Genomic DNA, 15,800 nt, shown 5'->3' with positions numbered 1-15,800 from the left:
CTACCTTATTATTTTGTTGGTTGTTTCGTTTTTGAGACAAAGTCTCAAAATGTAGGCTTTGTTGGTTTGGAACTCTCTGTGTAGACCAGGCTGACCTCGAACTTAGGACTTCTTGCCTCCTGAGGGCTGGGAATAAAGGTTTGCAACACCATGCCTGGCTTCCACCTTATTTTTGAGACAGGTTCTCCTATGGTACCTGGGGGTTATGACTAGCTCCCCACATACACATCCCTAGTGCTGGGGTGTGTGCTCTGACACTGATTTTACCTGCGTGCTGGGTTTCAAAGCCCAGGTCCCCATGCTTTCTGAACATAAATCATCTGAGAAGCCAGGTTGATTACATGTGCAGAGGCCACTTCACTTTTTCCTTCCTCCAATCACATTTCCCCATGCCTCCCACTATCCTGCATCTGTATCCCATGTGTATCCCTGAGCCCTACTCTTCTAGCTGAGTCTATGGTCTTTTAACATTGGGGTACCTTGTGAATCAGGTGTTCTTTCCTCAGGGCAGGCGTGGATCCTAGAGCCTCAAGCCTCCCAGCTGCTCGCTCAGAACTGGGCTGTATACTTTCTACAAACTTGTCGTTTCAGTGCTCAGCATGCCACACTGTGGGCAGAGCAAGCTGGATCCCATGAACAGTGGTACTGAGGGTCCAGGGCAAGACAGAAAGGTAGAGAGTTAAAGGGAGTGGGAAGGAAAGGAAGTCCCTCACCTGGGGTCGAGGCTTCGCCACTGATTAGGCCAAAACTGCCTGCAGAAAAGAAGAGATGTGTTCTCCGAAGATGTCTCAAACAAGGATGTTAAAAGCAGCAAAAAGGTTCTGCTTTCTTAGGGCCAAAATATCTGTAAATATGAGTTTTGTCAGATTTGCACTCTTCCCTCATCCCTAAATCTAAAAATATGCCTGAAAAAAAACACCTTACAATTTCATTTACAACAGGATATTCTCAAGGAGAAATAAGTAAACCAGCGCATTTTTATTTTTATTTTTTTTTTACTGGGTTCTACATAAGGGTTTATTTTATTATTTGTGTGTATGTGCCCATATGTACATGACAGGGGTGCTCACTAAGGCCAGAAGAGGGCATCGGGTTGCCTGAAACTGGACTTACAGTTGGCTGTGAGCTGCTGAGGTGGGTTCTGGGAACTGAACTCTGGTCTTCTGAAAGGTCAACAAGTACTTTTGATTTCAGAGTCATCCTTCTGGCTCCGTAATCTTTAAATTTAAGCTTTGTTTTGCCTCCACGTGTGTCTGTGGACTATTTTCCTGTAGGGCCCACAGAGGCCAGAAGAGGGCATTAGAACCCTGGAACTGGAGTTGAAGATGGCTATTAACCACTGTGTAGATGCTGGGAATCAAGCCCAGGCCCTCTGAGAAAGCAGCCAGTGCTCTTAACTGCTGAGCCATCTCCCCAACCCTAGATTTGTGTGTGTGTGTGTGTGTGTGGTTTTTTTTGTCTATTTGTGTGTGTGTGTGTGTGTGTGTGTGTGTGTGTGTGTGTGTGTGTACATGAGTGTGTGCTTTATATTTTATGAGGGTCTCATGTATCTAAGTCTGGCTTAGAACATAGTATGCAGCCCAGGCTGGCCTCAGGCTCACAGAAGACCTCCTGTCTCAGACTCCTAAGTGGTAGGATTACAGATGTGAGCTACCACTCTGTAGCTCTGATTTATAATGTCTGACCACAGTTCCTACCTCATAACTCCACTGCTGAGGCAGGCCACAGGGACTATCATTTCTCTTCCCCAAGACAAGTCACAGAAACTCTCATCTTTCCTTTCTCTCTTTGTTCTGGCCATAAAAATTTCTTCCACTTACTCTTGTGCTGTGGAATGTCTTTCTGTATGCTGTGATTATGTATTGCTCTGATCAGTTGATAAATAAAGCCATTTGGCCTATGGCAAGTCAGTCAGGTTATAGTTAGGCGGGAAATTGAAGAGGGGACAGGAAGAAGAAAGGCAGAGGGCAGAGATGGCAGCACCACCAGGAGAAGCAAGATGTGCAAATACCAGTAAGCCACAGCCACGTGGCAACTTATAGATGAACAGAAATGGGTTGTTACAATAGCTACCTAGCAAGAGGCCTTCCGTAGACCATACAGTTTGTAAATAATACTAAGCCTCTGAATGATTATTTTATAAGTGGCCACAGACTGCAGGGCTGGGCAGGACTGGAGAAAACTTACGGCTACATACCCTCTTGTATAATAAGTCATCTTGTTACCAGAAGCTTGCTCTCTGCTCTCCTCTCTTCCCTGGTCCTGATGATCTCTACCACATGAATTCAGCTAAGACACATAGTGTTGAGGACACAGTTTATGACAGTTTAACCTGAGACACTCTCAAGCTTAAAAGTAGGCAGTTACCAAAGGTGCCATTGTGCTGATTGCATATTTAAGTGGCCTTTATACTGTTTAACAAGAGACTCTGGGACAGATGGCTCTCCCGAGTGTTGTTCTGCTGTCCAAGTAAATGGCAGCCTTTGTTGTTATTGTTGTTTGAGGCAAATCTCATATAGCTCTGGTTGGCTGCTTTTTTTTTTTTTTTTTTTTCCGAGTCAGGGTTTCTCTGTGTAGTTTTGGAGCCTTTCCTGGATCTCGCTTTGTAGACCAGGCTGGCCTTGAACTCACAGAGACTGGCCTGGCTCTGCCTCCTGAGTGCTGGGATTAAAGGCGAGTGCCGCCAGTGCCCAGTTTGTTTGTTTCTTTAAAAACTGTATTAGCCCCAAAGGAAGCAAGATATAAGTACTCTCAGGGTTGCTACCTCTGCTACTTCTAGGTGCTATTCTTTATTTTATTTTTTTTTTTTTTTAGGAATTTTTTATTCACTTTACACACCAATCACAGATCCCTCCTCCCCTCTCCTCCCGCCCCTCCAGCTTTCCCCCCAACCCACCCCTCATTCCCTCCTCCAACAAGGTAAAGCCTCCTATGGGGAGTCCGAAGAGCCTGGTGCATTCAGTAGAGGCAGGTCTGCTGTGGATATCGTTCTATATAAATAAAACACTGATGGCCAGTGACCAGACAGGAAGTATAGGTGGGACAAGGAGAGAGGAGAATTGGGGAAACAGGAAGGAGGGAGAGACACTGCAGCCACCGCCAGGACAAGCAGCATGTCAAGACGCTGGTAAGCCACCAGCCACGTGGTAAGGTATAGATTTATAAAAATGGGGTAATTTAAGATATAAGAACAGTTAGCAAGAAGCCTGCCACGGCCATACAGTTTATAAGTAATATAAGCGTCTGAGTGATTATTTTATAAGTGGATTGTGGGACTGCGGGGTTTGGTGGAACCTGGAGAGAAGCTCTCCAGCAACACAGGTCCAAGACCTTCCCCCTGCATCAATGCTGTGCAAGGTGTCCCACCATAGATAGTAGACTCCAAAAAGCCAGCTCATGCACCGGGGATGGATCCTAATCCCACTGCCTGGGGGCCCCCTCTAGATATTGTTCTTTACCAAAATCATCTCTAAAACTGTCCAGTATGCTTTTTAAAATGTTGGAATCTATTTCTTTTTTTATTACATTTATTTATGTTGAGGAGGGACACACCTGTGCTACAGTGTGCATAAGACACTTTCAGGAGTTATTTCTTGCCTTGTTAAGGCTGGGTTTCTCTTGTTTGTTTGTTCCTTGCTGGGGCTTTCAGTATTCCCCACAAGCTACTGGTGGATTTTTGTCTCTGCCTCTCATCTCACCATAGAAATGCTGGGATTGCAGATGTGAGCTATGGTACACATCTTTTTTGTGGGCTCTGGGACCAAATTCAGGCCATCAAGTTTGTGCCTCCCCCACTTTTGAGATAGTGTCTCATTGTAGCCCAGGCTTGCCTTGAACTTGCTACAATGATGATATTGTCCTTAAATTTCTAATCCTCTAATTCAAATCCTGTCTCTGCCTCCCATTTGCTGGGATTACAGACGTTCACTGGAATTGCTAGATGTTCCTTAATTTAGAAACTACTGAGAACTTTGTTGCCATTTACCCTATCATGCCTATCATCTTCAACTTCTGATTTTGTTACTTTTTTCTTCTAGGGGTTTATGTCTAAATATTACATTTAAAGTTCTGTATATCTGAGCATGGTAGCACATGCTTATAATCCCAACACTTGAGAGGCTGAGGTAGAAAGAGTGCTGTGAGTTTTGAAGCCAGCCTGGAATACATAACAAGACCCTGTCTCAAAACCAAATAAAACCCCTAGCAAAATAATAATAATAATAATAATAATAATAATAATAATAATAATAATAATAATAAAGCTCTGTCTTCACTTAGCCCTTTTCCCAAGTACCTACGTATCCCTAGAATGAAACTGAGGATAGTAGTAATTTCATCCATATCTTTATTCGTCATGTTCTTCCCTTACACTTTTTTTTTTTTTTTTTTTTTTTTTTTGGTTTTTCAAGACAGGGTTTTTCTGTGTAGCTTTGGTGCCTGTCCTGGGTCTCACTCTGTAGACCAGGCTGGCCTCGAACTCACAGAGATCTGCCTGGCTCTGCCTCCCGAGTACTGGAATTAAAGGCATGTGCCACCACAACCTGGCTCCCTTACACTCTTTAATAGTTATTATTTTTTAAAAGAACCTTGGGTTATATGTATTTATTGATTTGTGTTGCGTGTGTGTGTGTGTGTGTGTGTGTGTGTGTGTGTGTGTGTGTGTGTGTGTTCTTGAGTGTGTGTGGAGGTCAGAGAACAACTTTAGGGAGTCAGTTCTCTCCTTCCGTAATGTGGGTCCTGGAGATCATCAGTCTCGGCAGCAGGCGCACTGAGCTATCTTGTATCATTTTTGCATTTCTGCAGTGAATAATAAATCATCCATGTATGTCATTGGCTTATTTTAAACATTGAAGATTAAAATATTTATCTACAATATGGTTGTAATTATTCAGAATGCAACAAAATTATGTGGTGGAATTTAAAGGAAAAAAAGAACTATATACCTCCCCCAGTTTGTGGTTTCCTGTTCAAGAAGAATGTTTCACATTTTATTATTTTTATGTGTATGGGTGTTTTGCCTGCATCTATGTGCACCACATGTGCAATGCACAGTGGGGGCTAGAAGAGGCCATTGGATTCCTCTGGGATTGGAGATACATTCAGTTGTGAGCTGCCATGTGAGTGCTGGGAATTGAACCCTGGTCCTTTGGAAGAGCAGCCAAGTGCTCCTAACTGCTGAGCCATCTCTCCAGCCCTCAAGAAAAGTCTTAATTCAGTGTGATGGCTGACACCTATAATCCCAGCACTTGAGAGATGAGAGAATTCATTCAAGTTCAAAGTTGGTCTATACAGTGAATAGCAAGACAGTCAGACTACATAGTGAGACCTTATCTGAATAATACTAATGATGTAAAAGTTCACCATATATAAGCCATATGTCAGTACAGGTTCAATCTGTTTTTTATTTATTTTTGTTTCTTTGAGACAAGGTTGGCCTGGAACTCACAGAGATCCACCTGCCTCTGCCTCCCAAGTGCTGGAATTAAAAGCATGGTTTGGCTTGAATCTATTTTTTAAAACAATCCACATATATATATAGAAGTAACTTTACACTTATGAGCTTCTTTTTAAAACTCTTTATTACATCTTTATTTCATGTGCTCTTGTGTGTGTGCATGTGTGCCACTGTCCACAAGCAGAGGTCAGAGGACAACTCCAGAGTCAGTTTTCTTTCCATCATGTGAATCTCATGGATCAATTCAAGCCCAGGCTTAGTGGCAAAGGCCTTTACCTCCTAAGCCATCTCTATAGGCTGTGAGTTGTTTTTATTTTTTTAAGAGTTTTTTGTTGTCATTTTTAATATTGAGTGTGTGGGCATGCACACACAAGTCAGAGGACAACTTGCATGAGTTGGTTCTCACCATCCATCATATAGGTTCCAGGGATCAAACTCAGGTCATCAGGCTTTGTGGCAATCACCTTTACCAGCTAGCTTCTTAGTTCTGTTTTGTTTGGAGACAGGGTCTCATTAAGTAGCTATGACTGGTTTGGAATTTGATATGTATCCTAGACTGGCCTCCAACTCTTGCGGGGAAGGGGCACGATCCTTGTGCCTCTGCCTAAATATTGAGTCTTTAATTATATTGAGGTGTTCAGAGGTCACATATATTGATGGATGGTTATCTGAATACATATGCAATCAAAACAAATATCAGAAAATGGTAACTTGGTAATCTAGCTAGTGGGCATGTGATTGTTCACTGCAATTCTTTCGACTTTTCTAAACGTTTGGAAATTTCATAACACATTGTTTTGCCCAAGCAGGAGCATATTCAATTTTCAGTCTTTGAGGGGTACCATTTCATCATTCCGGGTTTTGTTGGTTTTTATTTATTTTTTTTTTTTACAGTTCTTTGGCGAGTCACTCGCTTTCGCACTCTACAGCAATACACATGATTTCCTTGGCTTCGAAATACTTTTATTAACACAAGCAGGCCAATTATCCAAATGCAAAGTAGGGACCCAGAGCAGACAATTACTACACTGACAATGTGACTCAGGCTTGAGAGGAGATGCCTAAGAAACGATGCCTAAGAAACAGGAGGGGGTAAGGACAGCTTCGTGGCTTTTAGTACCATCACCAGTCTTCTGACCAGAAGTTTCACTGACCGCAACAGTGGTAGATCCCATTTCAGCTACCCCTGAGTAGTCGGAGCGAGGTAGGAAAAAAAATCATGCCGGCTCCTACTCACTAAAAACGCACCACCCCCACCTAGCGGGAGTAGAGGGGAGATAGGACGGCGTATTGGCGCGGTGCTGGGGACTAAACCCTAACACGGATAATAATGATCTCCATATCAAACGGCTGCTGCGATATAAAGTGGAAAGGCAACAGACCTACTATTATATATTATTATTACCCATTGTCCGACAAGCCATCATTGTGACATGAAGGAGGACGCCAGACCAGCAGTCTCAAACTCGTTTCCATCTGGACTTCTGAGGGAAGAGCTGACAGAAACACATTCAGCTCTGATCAGCGTCGGTTCCAAACAGCAGTCACTGAAGAGAGACCACCGTGCAACCTCACAAAATCCTAGAGCGCGCGGCAGTCGTCGTTCTGCGCGTGCGCGGGGTGGGCGTGGCCTCAGGCTTCTGAGGCAAACGGACTATTCCATTGCTGACGGGTGTTGACAGGGGAGAACTTGGCAGCCTGACTCTGGAAGCACTGGCGAGCCTCTACTGTTTTACATTGTGGATGACACATTGCGGTTTATTATAGTTCTTCCGCGACAGGCTTCTGGCCACGTTGACTCTGGGTCGCTCCACAGCCTGGTCCCCCTCACGTGGCAGCGTTAGGACCGGCCGGCGTGACGCCCGAGTACGGAAGCCTGGAGGCCCCGCCCCGAGAGGCCCCGCCCCGCCCGCCGGGTCTCGCCCCGCCTTCAGCGAGCCGCAGGGTCCCTGCCGGCCGTGCCGCGGGGCAGCTCCTCCTCCTCTCCGCCCCGCCGGCTGCGGGCGCGGGGGACGTCAGCGCTGCCAGCGTGGAAACCGCTGCGGGCCGCGGGAGGCGGAAGTAGTGTCCGGCACCGCGGGCACCTCGCCGGACGCCTCGGCCATGGACGCGTCCCTGGAGAAGGTCGGTACGGAGAGATCGGGCGGCGCTGCGGCCCCGGGTCTCCGCCTCCCGGGCGGGCGACTGTTTCCCGGTGGGAAAGGGGGCCGGGGGCTGAGGAGCCTCGCCGGAGGAGGGCGTCCAGCCCCGGCCCGGCTGCGTCACGGACGGAGTGGCTGAGGGAGGTGGGCCCGGCGCTGTGGGAGCCGGCCTTGGCTTCGCGGAGGCTCGGCTTGGGGCTGGGCCTGAACCGGCGCTGGCCCCGTGGGATGACAGGAGCAATCGGTGTGAGCCCCAGAAGCGCACAGGAAGCAGTCCTAGTTGTCACGGAGCCCACTGCAAAGCCACGGTGCTTTACAAGTTAGGAGACAAATTGTGAGCTTTGGCGGGAGTAGGAATCACCTGGGGACCTTGGTAAAAATACGGATTTGCAGCCTGTGGTCTGAAGCTGTGGTGGGCGGGGACTCAGTTTGTTGAGTTTAACAAGTTCCCCACGTGATTCCGATGCTGTAGCCTGCGAACCCCGGGCTAGAACCCCTAGGATCCAGAAAGGGGTGGGTATCCTGTAAATGGTGAGTTTATTTGGGGTAGGGGGAGGTCCTAGCAGGTCTTACAAGGTCTTGGGTTCCTCTTTCTGACCTGCGACTTACCCTGTTTACCCCTTGGGGCAATAGCCACTTGGTGGACCTGGCTGACTGCTCTGGCGTGTTGAATGGATTCTAGTTGTTCCCACCGTAGGGCGGGCAATTGAGAACCGTGCTTGGGTTCTCAGTGCTTAACATTCTGTCCTCGCAGTCTTTTCTCTCTGTCCGGTGTGGTGTAAACCTACTTTTCCCACCACCACCCTTCCCTGTCTCTCTCAGTTCTTCCCTCTCTGTGTTTCTCTCACCCCGCCCCTTCACCCCCGCCTCCAGTCTTGTGAAGTAACCCTGGCTAGTCTGTAACTCACTATAGACTAGGCTGACCTCAAACTTAAAGTGAGTCTCCTGCCTCTGCCCCCCAAACTGCTGGGATTACAGGAGTGTGTCATCATGCCTGGCTTGGAATTCCTTTTTCAAAGAAGCAGCTGTTGTAGTTGTGTTCACTTGTCACTGGAGAGTTGAAGGCAGTAATTGTAGAAATTGAGCCAGATGTCTTCATGTGCACACAGTGGCATATCTTGCTCCTCAGCTATTTAGCATAAATTGGATGGAACACAATCAGGGAAGAAGATACGGGTTTTTTTTTTTTTCTTGGTTCTTCTGATTAGCATAGTGTCTACCTTTTGTTATCATGAATTTCACTCAAAATTGGTAATTCTTAACTTAGGTTAGGTTTGTTCTCCAGGGGACTTTTGGCAATTTCTGGAGATGTTTTAGACTAGAGTGTCACAAGAGAGGTACTCCTGGGACCTAGTAGGAAGAAATCAAGGACAGTGTTGAATATCCTCTGTTGCACGGGACAGTTCCACATAACAGAAGTATTAGCAATGCAGAAGCTGAGGAAACTGGTTGAGATCATGTGTGTAACTCCAGTAGTTGAATACAAAATGATGCTGAAAATGACCTTTCTGTGTTTCTAATTTCTGAACAGGGCTTTATGTCATTCCATTAGAAAGAACTGAGATGATCTTTCCTCTGAGAATATCTGAAAACTGAAAGTGGTTAGGAATCCTACTGTAAATTTTTCTGAGTATTAAGTGATGATAAGATATTTTAAACTCTCCAAAGAAGATCTGAAGAGGTACTGAAACTCCAGCATGCTTAAAGGGCTGGAACTTAAATTGCATTGAACTTTGAGGAATTCAGAATATGTGGGCTGAAAGTCCCTGCCTTAGGCTAGTGTGAAAATTATAAATGTAAGTTTTGTTTTAAAAGCTAACTTTTAGTCGCATCACTTGTGAGCCAGAAACAGGCAGATCTTGTGAGTTCCAGGCCAGCCTGGTCTACAGAGTGAGTTCCAGGACTGCTAGGGCTACACAGAGAAGCCCTGTCTTGGGGAGGGGGAGGGAAGCTAGGGCTCTTATTTTTATAGTCTATGAAGTAATAGAGCACTTTAGATATAATGAATAATTTCTGTTAATGAAAGGCTTTGATGTAATAAGAATTAGATGACTCTGTTCTGAAAAAATAGTTTGGATTGAAGTGAAACATTGAATTATGTCCATTCCTGATTCTTTGAGGAATAGGCTAATTTGGGCTAGAGTCTGTATTTCTAATGTAAATTTGAGAGTTATTTGAGTAGTTCCTGAATAATCCTGCTTCATCTTTTCCATGTATAATTTATAGAGCCACAGAAACCACAATGTTATTTGATATTCATCCTCTGAAACTTCAATATCACATCCTCTAGGACAGTGGTTCTCAACCTGTGGGTTGCGACCCAACAGGAGTAGAATATCAGATATCTTGCATATCAGACATTTACATTACAATTCATAACAGTAGCACAATTACAGTTATGAAGTAGTAACGAAATAATTTTATGGTTAGGGGTCACCACAACATGAGGAACTGTATTAAAGGGGGTTAAGAACCACTGCTCTAGAATATAGTATGTGATCATCACTCAGTAGAATCACTTCATACATGTCCCTTCATCAAACTATAACTGTGTACCTCTGCTTTTTCTTGAGGTGATATGCAAACTTGTAAATCTGACAGGATAATCCCTTTCCTTACCTTAATTTGGTTTTCTTTCATAATGGTCTCTAAAATGAGTGATGACTCCACACCAGATAGGCTAATTGAAGGGACAAGGAATTCAAACTGAGAGTACAAAGAGAGACTGGGAAAAACTGAGGTGATTGTTCCTCTGATAATAGTTCTTTATAAGTAGATCTGCAAAATAAAAATGGTTAGGGGGCTGGAGATGGGTTAGTTGTTAAGAGCACTGTTGTTCTTCCAGAGGACCCAAGTTTGATTCCCAGCACCCACATGGTGGCTCACAACCATCTGTACCGCCACCTCCTTGGTGGCCTCAGATATGTGTGTGTGGTGCACAGACAAACATGCAGGCAGAACACCAATTACATATAAAATAAATCCGAAAAAAAAATTAAGCTTATCTTCAACACATAAGAAACAGGGTTCTGGAGCTGGAGAGATGGCTTAGTGGTTAGGAGTGTGTACTGCTCCTTCAGAGGATCCAAGATGGCTCTTGATCACCTGTAACTACAGCTTCAGGAGATCTGAAACCCTCTCTAGCTTCAGAAAGTACTTGCACAAATATGGCATGCCTACACACACACACACATACACATAAATAAAGAAAAACAATTGAAAAACAAAAAAACACGGTCCTGGATAATTTTAATATTATGTTAATATTCAAGTCAGTACTAACATAAGAAGTATGAGAGACTATATTTAGTTTTCACCACATTCATTTTTCAGTATTATCTTGCTGCTTTAAACCTTTTTTTGTTGAATGAAAAATGTCATTCTTCCCGGATATTCTGTTTAGACAAGGTGTGCTGCAATTTGTTTTGTGTTTGCTTTAACTCCACCCGTGAGCAAACTCAGGACAGAATTTTTCAAGCTCCTCAACTGCTATTTGTTTCAACTGATTCTTATGTGTGGGAGGTTCATTGCAGTGCAACATGTTTAACAGGATCCCTGGCCTCCATCCACTAGGTTCTAGCAGTACACTCCCAGCTGTGACAATTAAAAATGGCTCCAGATGGGGTGTGCAGAATTGCCTCTGGTTGGGAATCATTAACTTACAACCCAGAGCTGCTGTTCAGTTAGGGAGCCACTTGTTACGCATGCCAACTTAAATCTACATATATTGAAATCAAGCAGAACTAACAGTTCATTTCCTTAGTGTATTAACCACATCACTAACCATATTCTAAGTGCTCATCAACCACATATGGCTTGTGGCTAACATACAGGGCAGCACAGGACTAGACCATTTCAATCACCAATGCAGTAGAGCTGGGTGGTTTAATTACCTTGTTAGGAGCTACTTATCTCTGAAAGAGGCAACTTCAACTCTGTTTTTTACCTAAGCCCACTGTTGTTGTTCATTTTGTTTTGTTTTGTTTTGTCTTTGAAATGGGATATCACTGTGTAGTCAAGGATTACCCGGAACTCATGATCTATCTTCATCTCCTGAGTGGTGGGATTACAAACATGTGCCATCACATCACACCTAGCTTTGTGCAGTACTGGGGATTTGAGCATACTAGGTAACTGGCACACTGAGCTGTGTTACAGGCTCTCATTTTCTGTTCTTGTCCTTACCCTAAACTAAACATTTCTCTTTTGAGTCAGATTTTTTTTTTTTTTTTTTTTTTTTTTTTTTTTTTTGTTTTTTGTTTTTCGAGACAGGGTTTCTCTGTAGCTTTGCGCCTTTCCTGGAACTCACTTGGTAGCCCAGGCTGGCCTCGAACTGGGATTAAAGGCGTGCGCCACCACCGCCCGGCTTGAGTCAGATTTTGAAAAGTTATTATCTTACTGTTAGAAGCTTATAAAGAGGAACAAAAGTAGTATGAGCAGAACATCCTGATCATTATTGATAAGGATGGCCAGAACTTTTATGTCTCCTTTAAAAAGCATGAAAAAAGGGCTGGAGAGAAGAAGGCTTAGTGGTCTAAGAGTGACTACTGCCTTTGTAGAGGACCTGAATTTGGCTCCCAGCACTAATGTAATATGGCTCACAGCTGCTTGTAACTCCAGTACCAGAAGATCTGACCAACACCCTCTGACTTTCAAAAAGTACCTGTATGCTTGTGGTATTCTTAAATTTATGCAGCCTCACACAAATACACATAAATAAAAGTAACAAATCTTTTTTTAAAAAATTTTAAGCACAAGAAATTAGTCCTAATGAGGCAAGTTTTAAATGATTGATTTTTGTATGTACTGTGACAGGGCCCACTCTTTCACATAGTGTAGAGGGACTGCTGTATAGACGATGGGCTGATGTTCTAGCTCTCATTCAAAGTGAGGATTTTGCATACAGATGCCTGGTAGCTATGGGAGTAAATGATTACCCATTGCTGGGTATCAGAGGAGATGGATGGGATTTGCTGTTTTAGAGTTCTGCTTCTAAAAGTATATGGCCTTGGCTGGGCATGCTGGCTCATACCTTTAATCCCAGCACTCAGATGGCAGAGTCGAGTGGATCTCTGTGAGCTTGAGGCTAGCCTGATCTACGTAGTGAGTTCCAGGACTGCCAGGGCTACACAGGACCAGTCTCAACAAAGAAGCATGTTTGTGGCCTTGGTGATTCTGTTTTATCCTGGATTGCGGAGGTGTCTGTGGCAGAGCTTTTGGTGCTCTCCTCCCACCCCCCAGTCCTAATGTTCTAGTCAGGATTGTGAATTACATTCTAGCCTAGAGTGACTGTTGTATGTTTTCACTTAAAGCAGAAATCTGTTTTGATTTGTACACCCTTATTAGTTGAAAGTCAGAATTCAGTGCTGAGTGCTGGAGATAAGAGGGGAATAAGATGTGATTCCTGCAGGCGTTATGGTATAATGAAGGACAACATTTTTACTTTGTTTTGTTTTATTTTTGAGATGAGATCTTGCAGTGTTGTCCAAGTGGACTTCAAACTCTTTTTCCAACCTCCCAGGTGCTGATATTATAGAAATGCGCATCACAATATGCTACTAGGTGTACGTTTTAAAATAAGTCATTGTCTAAGAAGGAGGAATAGAAAGTAGTATAGAAATGAAAAAGAAATTAAATTGATGGCCAGTCAGGAGTTTTGAAGAAGAGGGTATTTGGGATGTTTTTTAAATTGTTTTTGTGTGGGCTTGTTACTACTACTACTACAACTACTATTATTATTGTGTGTGTGTGAGAGAGAGAGTAGGTGCAGGTGTGCCAGTGTGATTCCAGATAAAGAAGAACTTAGAAATAAAGCTTTGCTGCTGTGTAGTATCTTTTTCTTGGTATACTGTTCAGAAGATAGTATTTATGATATAATATCTAAGGGATGGATTTTAGAATCTGGGGGTGGGGGGGAGCTGTGTGTGTATTTTAATTTAGAATTGAATTTCTCAATTTCTATGTATCTCTGATGGTGATTTTGATGCTGTATTAATTACTTTTCTGTTGCTGTGATTAAAAACACCATTATTTTGGGTTTATAGTTCCAGGTTAGGACTCACAATGGCACAGACAGCAGGCAGCAGTCTTAGCAGCTGGAGCTGGAAGCTCAAAGTCCACATCTCAGACCACAACCAGGAAATAGAGAGTCAAATAGGGATGGCAGGAGACTTTAAAACCTCAGATCTTGTCCCCAGTGCATACTTCCTCCAGCAAGGCCATACTTCCTATTGGGCTCTCCAGTAGGGCTATCAATTGGGGACCGAATATTCACATGCCCTAGACTGTGGGGGACATGTCACTCAAACCACCACTGATGCCTTTCTTGACCCTCCATGCACTACTGTCTGTTATTATGTTTGGTGTCTCATGTTATTAATATTGTTGCTTCTTTAGCTTTATGGATTTTTATCACTCTGTTGCATGTTTTTGCTCTTTTATATTCTTTGCCTGCTCATGAATTTGCAAGGTTAAGTACTAGTAGTTACACCTTGTCAACAACTATATATCCCTTTGAAATTGGAGATTATGATGTTTTATGAATTAATAATTATAATATGTCTTCATGTCCTCACAGACACACTCAAACAGAAAGAAGTGTCTTTTTGTTTTTTAAAGTTTCTAATGGGGGTTGCTTGACATGCCTGTGTAGGTCATAGGATGGCTTGTGGGAGGTGATCCTTGGTTTCCACAGTGTGGGTTCTGAGGCTCAAACTTAGGTCATTAAGCATGCAGCAGGCACCTTTACTGTTCAGCCATCTCCATAATCCTTTTATTATTGAGACAATGTTTCATAAAGCCCAGCAGAGACTGGCCTTGAACTCCTCCTGACCTTTCTGCATCTGGCCTTGAACTCCTCCTGACCTTCCTGCATCAGCCTTCTAAGTCCCTAGATCATAGATGTATACCATCACAGGCTCTGGTTTTTTTATTTTACTTTTTAAAGGTAAACATACACAGAGACTGAAGAGATGGTTCAGCACTTAAGAGCACTTGCTGTGCTTGCAGAGAACCTGGATTCCATTTCCAACCCCCACATGGCAGCTCACAGCTATCTATAACTCCATTTCCAGGGGTTCCAACACCTTCTGACGTCCATAGGCACCTGAACTCACAAGGTACACATACAGACACACAGGAACACACATACATATGAATAAATTTTTTAACTCAGCCATAAACAGTACTGGGTTTCATTGTGACATTTTCATATATATTTATCATTACACCTTGTTCTAACTTTTCCCCCTTACCCACTTGTCCTCCCCTGTGCTCCCTACTGCTTACTCTCTGGGCCCCTTCTTTCATACAGATAATCTCTTCTGCTTTAATGTTGCATGTAGATCTCAGACTTTAATGAGGTTATTTTACTCAGGTATATTTATTTTTTTAATTATATGTGTAATGTACTCATGCCACAGTATGCATATGGAGGTCAGAGGACAACTTTGTGGAGTTGATTCTCTCCTTTCACCTTTACATGGGTTCTGGGGATAGAACTCAGGCCACCAGGCTTACATCATGTCGTGGTAAACACTTACCTACTGAACTGTCTCAGAGGCCCTTCTCTAGAATTTAAATAAAGAAAGATGAAGGCAGGAAAGTAAATCTGTGAGAACCTGGTGACTCTTACACTGCAACTGTGCTGCCTTCTAGCCCTTATAGCTCATAAACAGCCACCACCGCCACATAAATTTCTCTACCTTTGCTAGAAGGAATAAGGTTTAACATCTGAAGTAAACATTTAGTTACGGGCAGGGTCACTACATCCTGGTTTGCCTAGGACCATCCCAGTCTACACCTTTTGTCCTGGTTTAATTATTAATACTCTTAAAGTGCCTCTATTTGGGTTACTTGCCACAGGCTTGGTGGCAAATGCCTTTACCTGATGAACCATTTCACTGGCTCTATTTTATTTGTTCCTAACTAGAAAGATTTGTTCTATAAGAGAAATTTGTCATCTAGTTGTAACATTGTAGAAATGGAAATTTTCCCTAAATGGAGAGTTTCTGAGTAAAAATACTAATTAAAAAGATGACCATGAGCCAGGCATGGTGCGCACCTTTAATCCCAGCACTCAGGAGGCAGAAGCAGGAGGAGCTCTGAGTTTGAGGCCCGTTTCGTCTATAGTAAGTTCTAGGACAGCCAGGACTATGTAGAGAGAGACCCTCCCTCCTCTCCACCCCCACCCCCTGCCCCCCACA

General features: G+C 43.6%; 1 protein-coding gene across 3 annotated transcripts in view; it reads left to right on the top strand.

Annotated features, from left to right (window-relative positions):
* Nucleotides 1–7,354: 7,354 nt before the first annotated feature.
* Nucleotides 7,355–15,800, top strand: part of Pdxdc1 (pyridoxal dependent decarboxylase domain containing 1) — a 58,350-nt gene continuing 49,904 nt past the window's right edge. The window contains exon 1 of one of the 3 annotated variants that reach the window (XM_028858382.2): nucleotides 7,355–7,579. In XM_028858382.2, coding sequence (XP_028714215.1) covers nucleotides 7,559–7,579 — 21 coding nt within the window. In that variant the 5' untranslated portion in view covers nucleotides 7,355–7,558. The remainder of the gene's footprint in view (nucleotides 7,580–15,800) is intronic. The other 2 variants (XM_037200785.1, XM_028858383.2) reach the window with 2 other exon arrangements.

This window comes from Peromyscus leucopus, chromosome 8b (genome assembly GCF_004664715.2).
Source record: "Peromyscus leucopus breed LL Stock chromosome 8b, UCI_PerLeu_2.1, whole genome shotgun sequence".
In the NCBI taxonomy this organism is placed as follows: Eukaryota; Metazoa; Chordata; class Mammalia; order Rodentia; family Cricetidae; genus Peromyscus; species Peromyscus leucopus.
The sequence above is the reverse complement of the archived record's forward strand: the minus strand, read 5'-3'. Positions and strand labels throughout refer to the sequence as shown.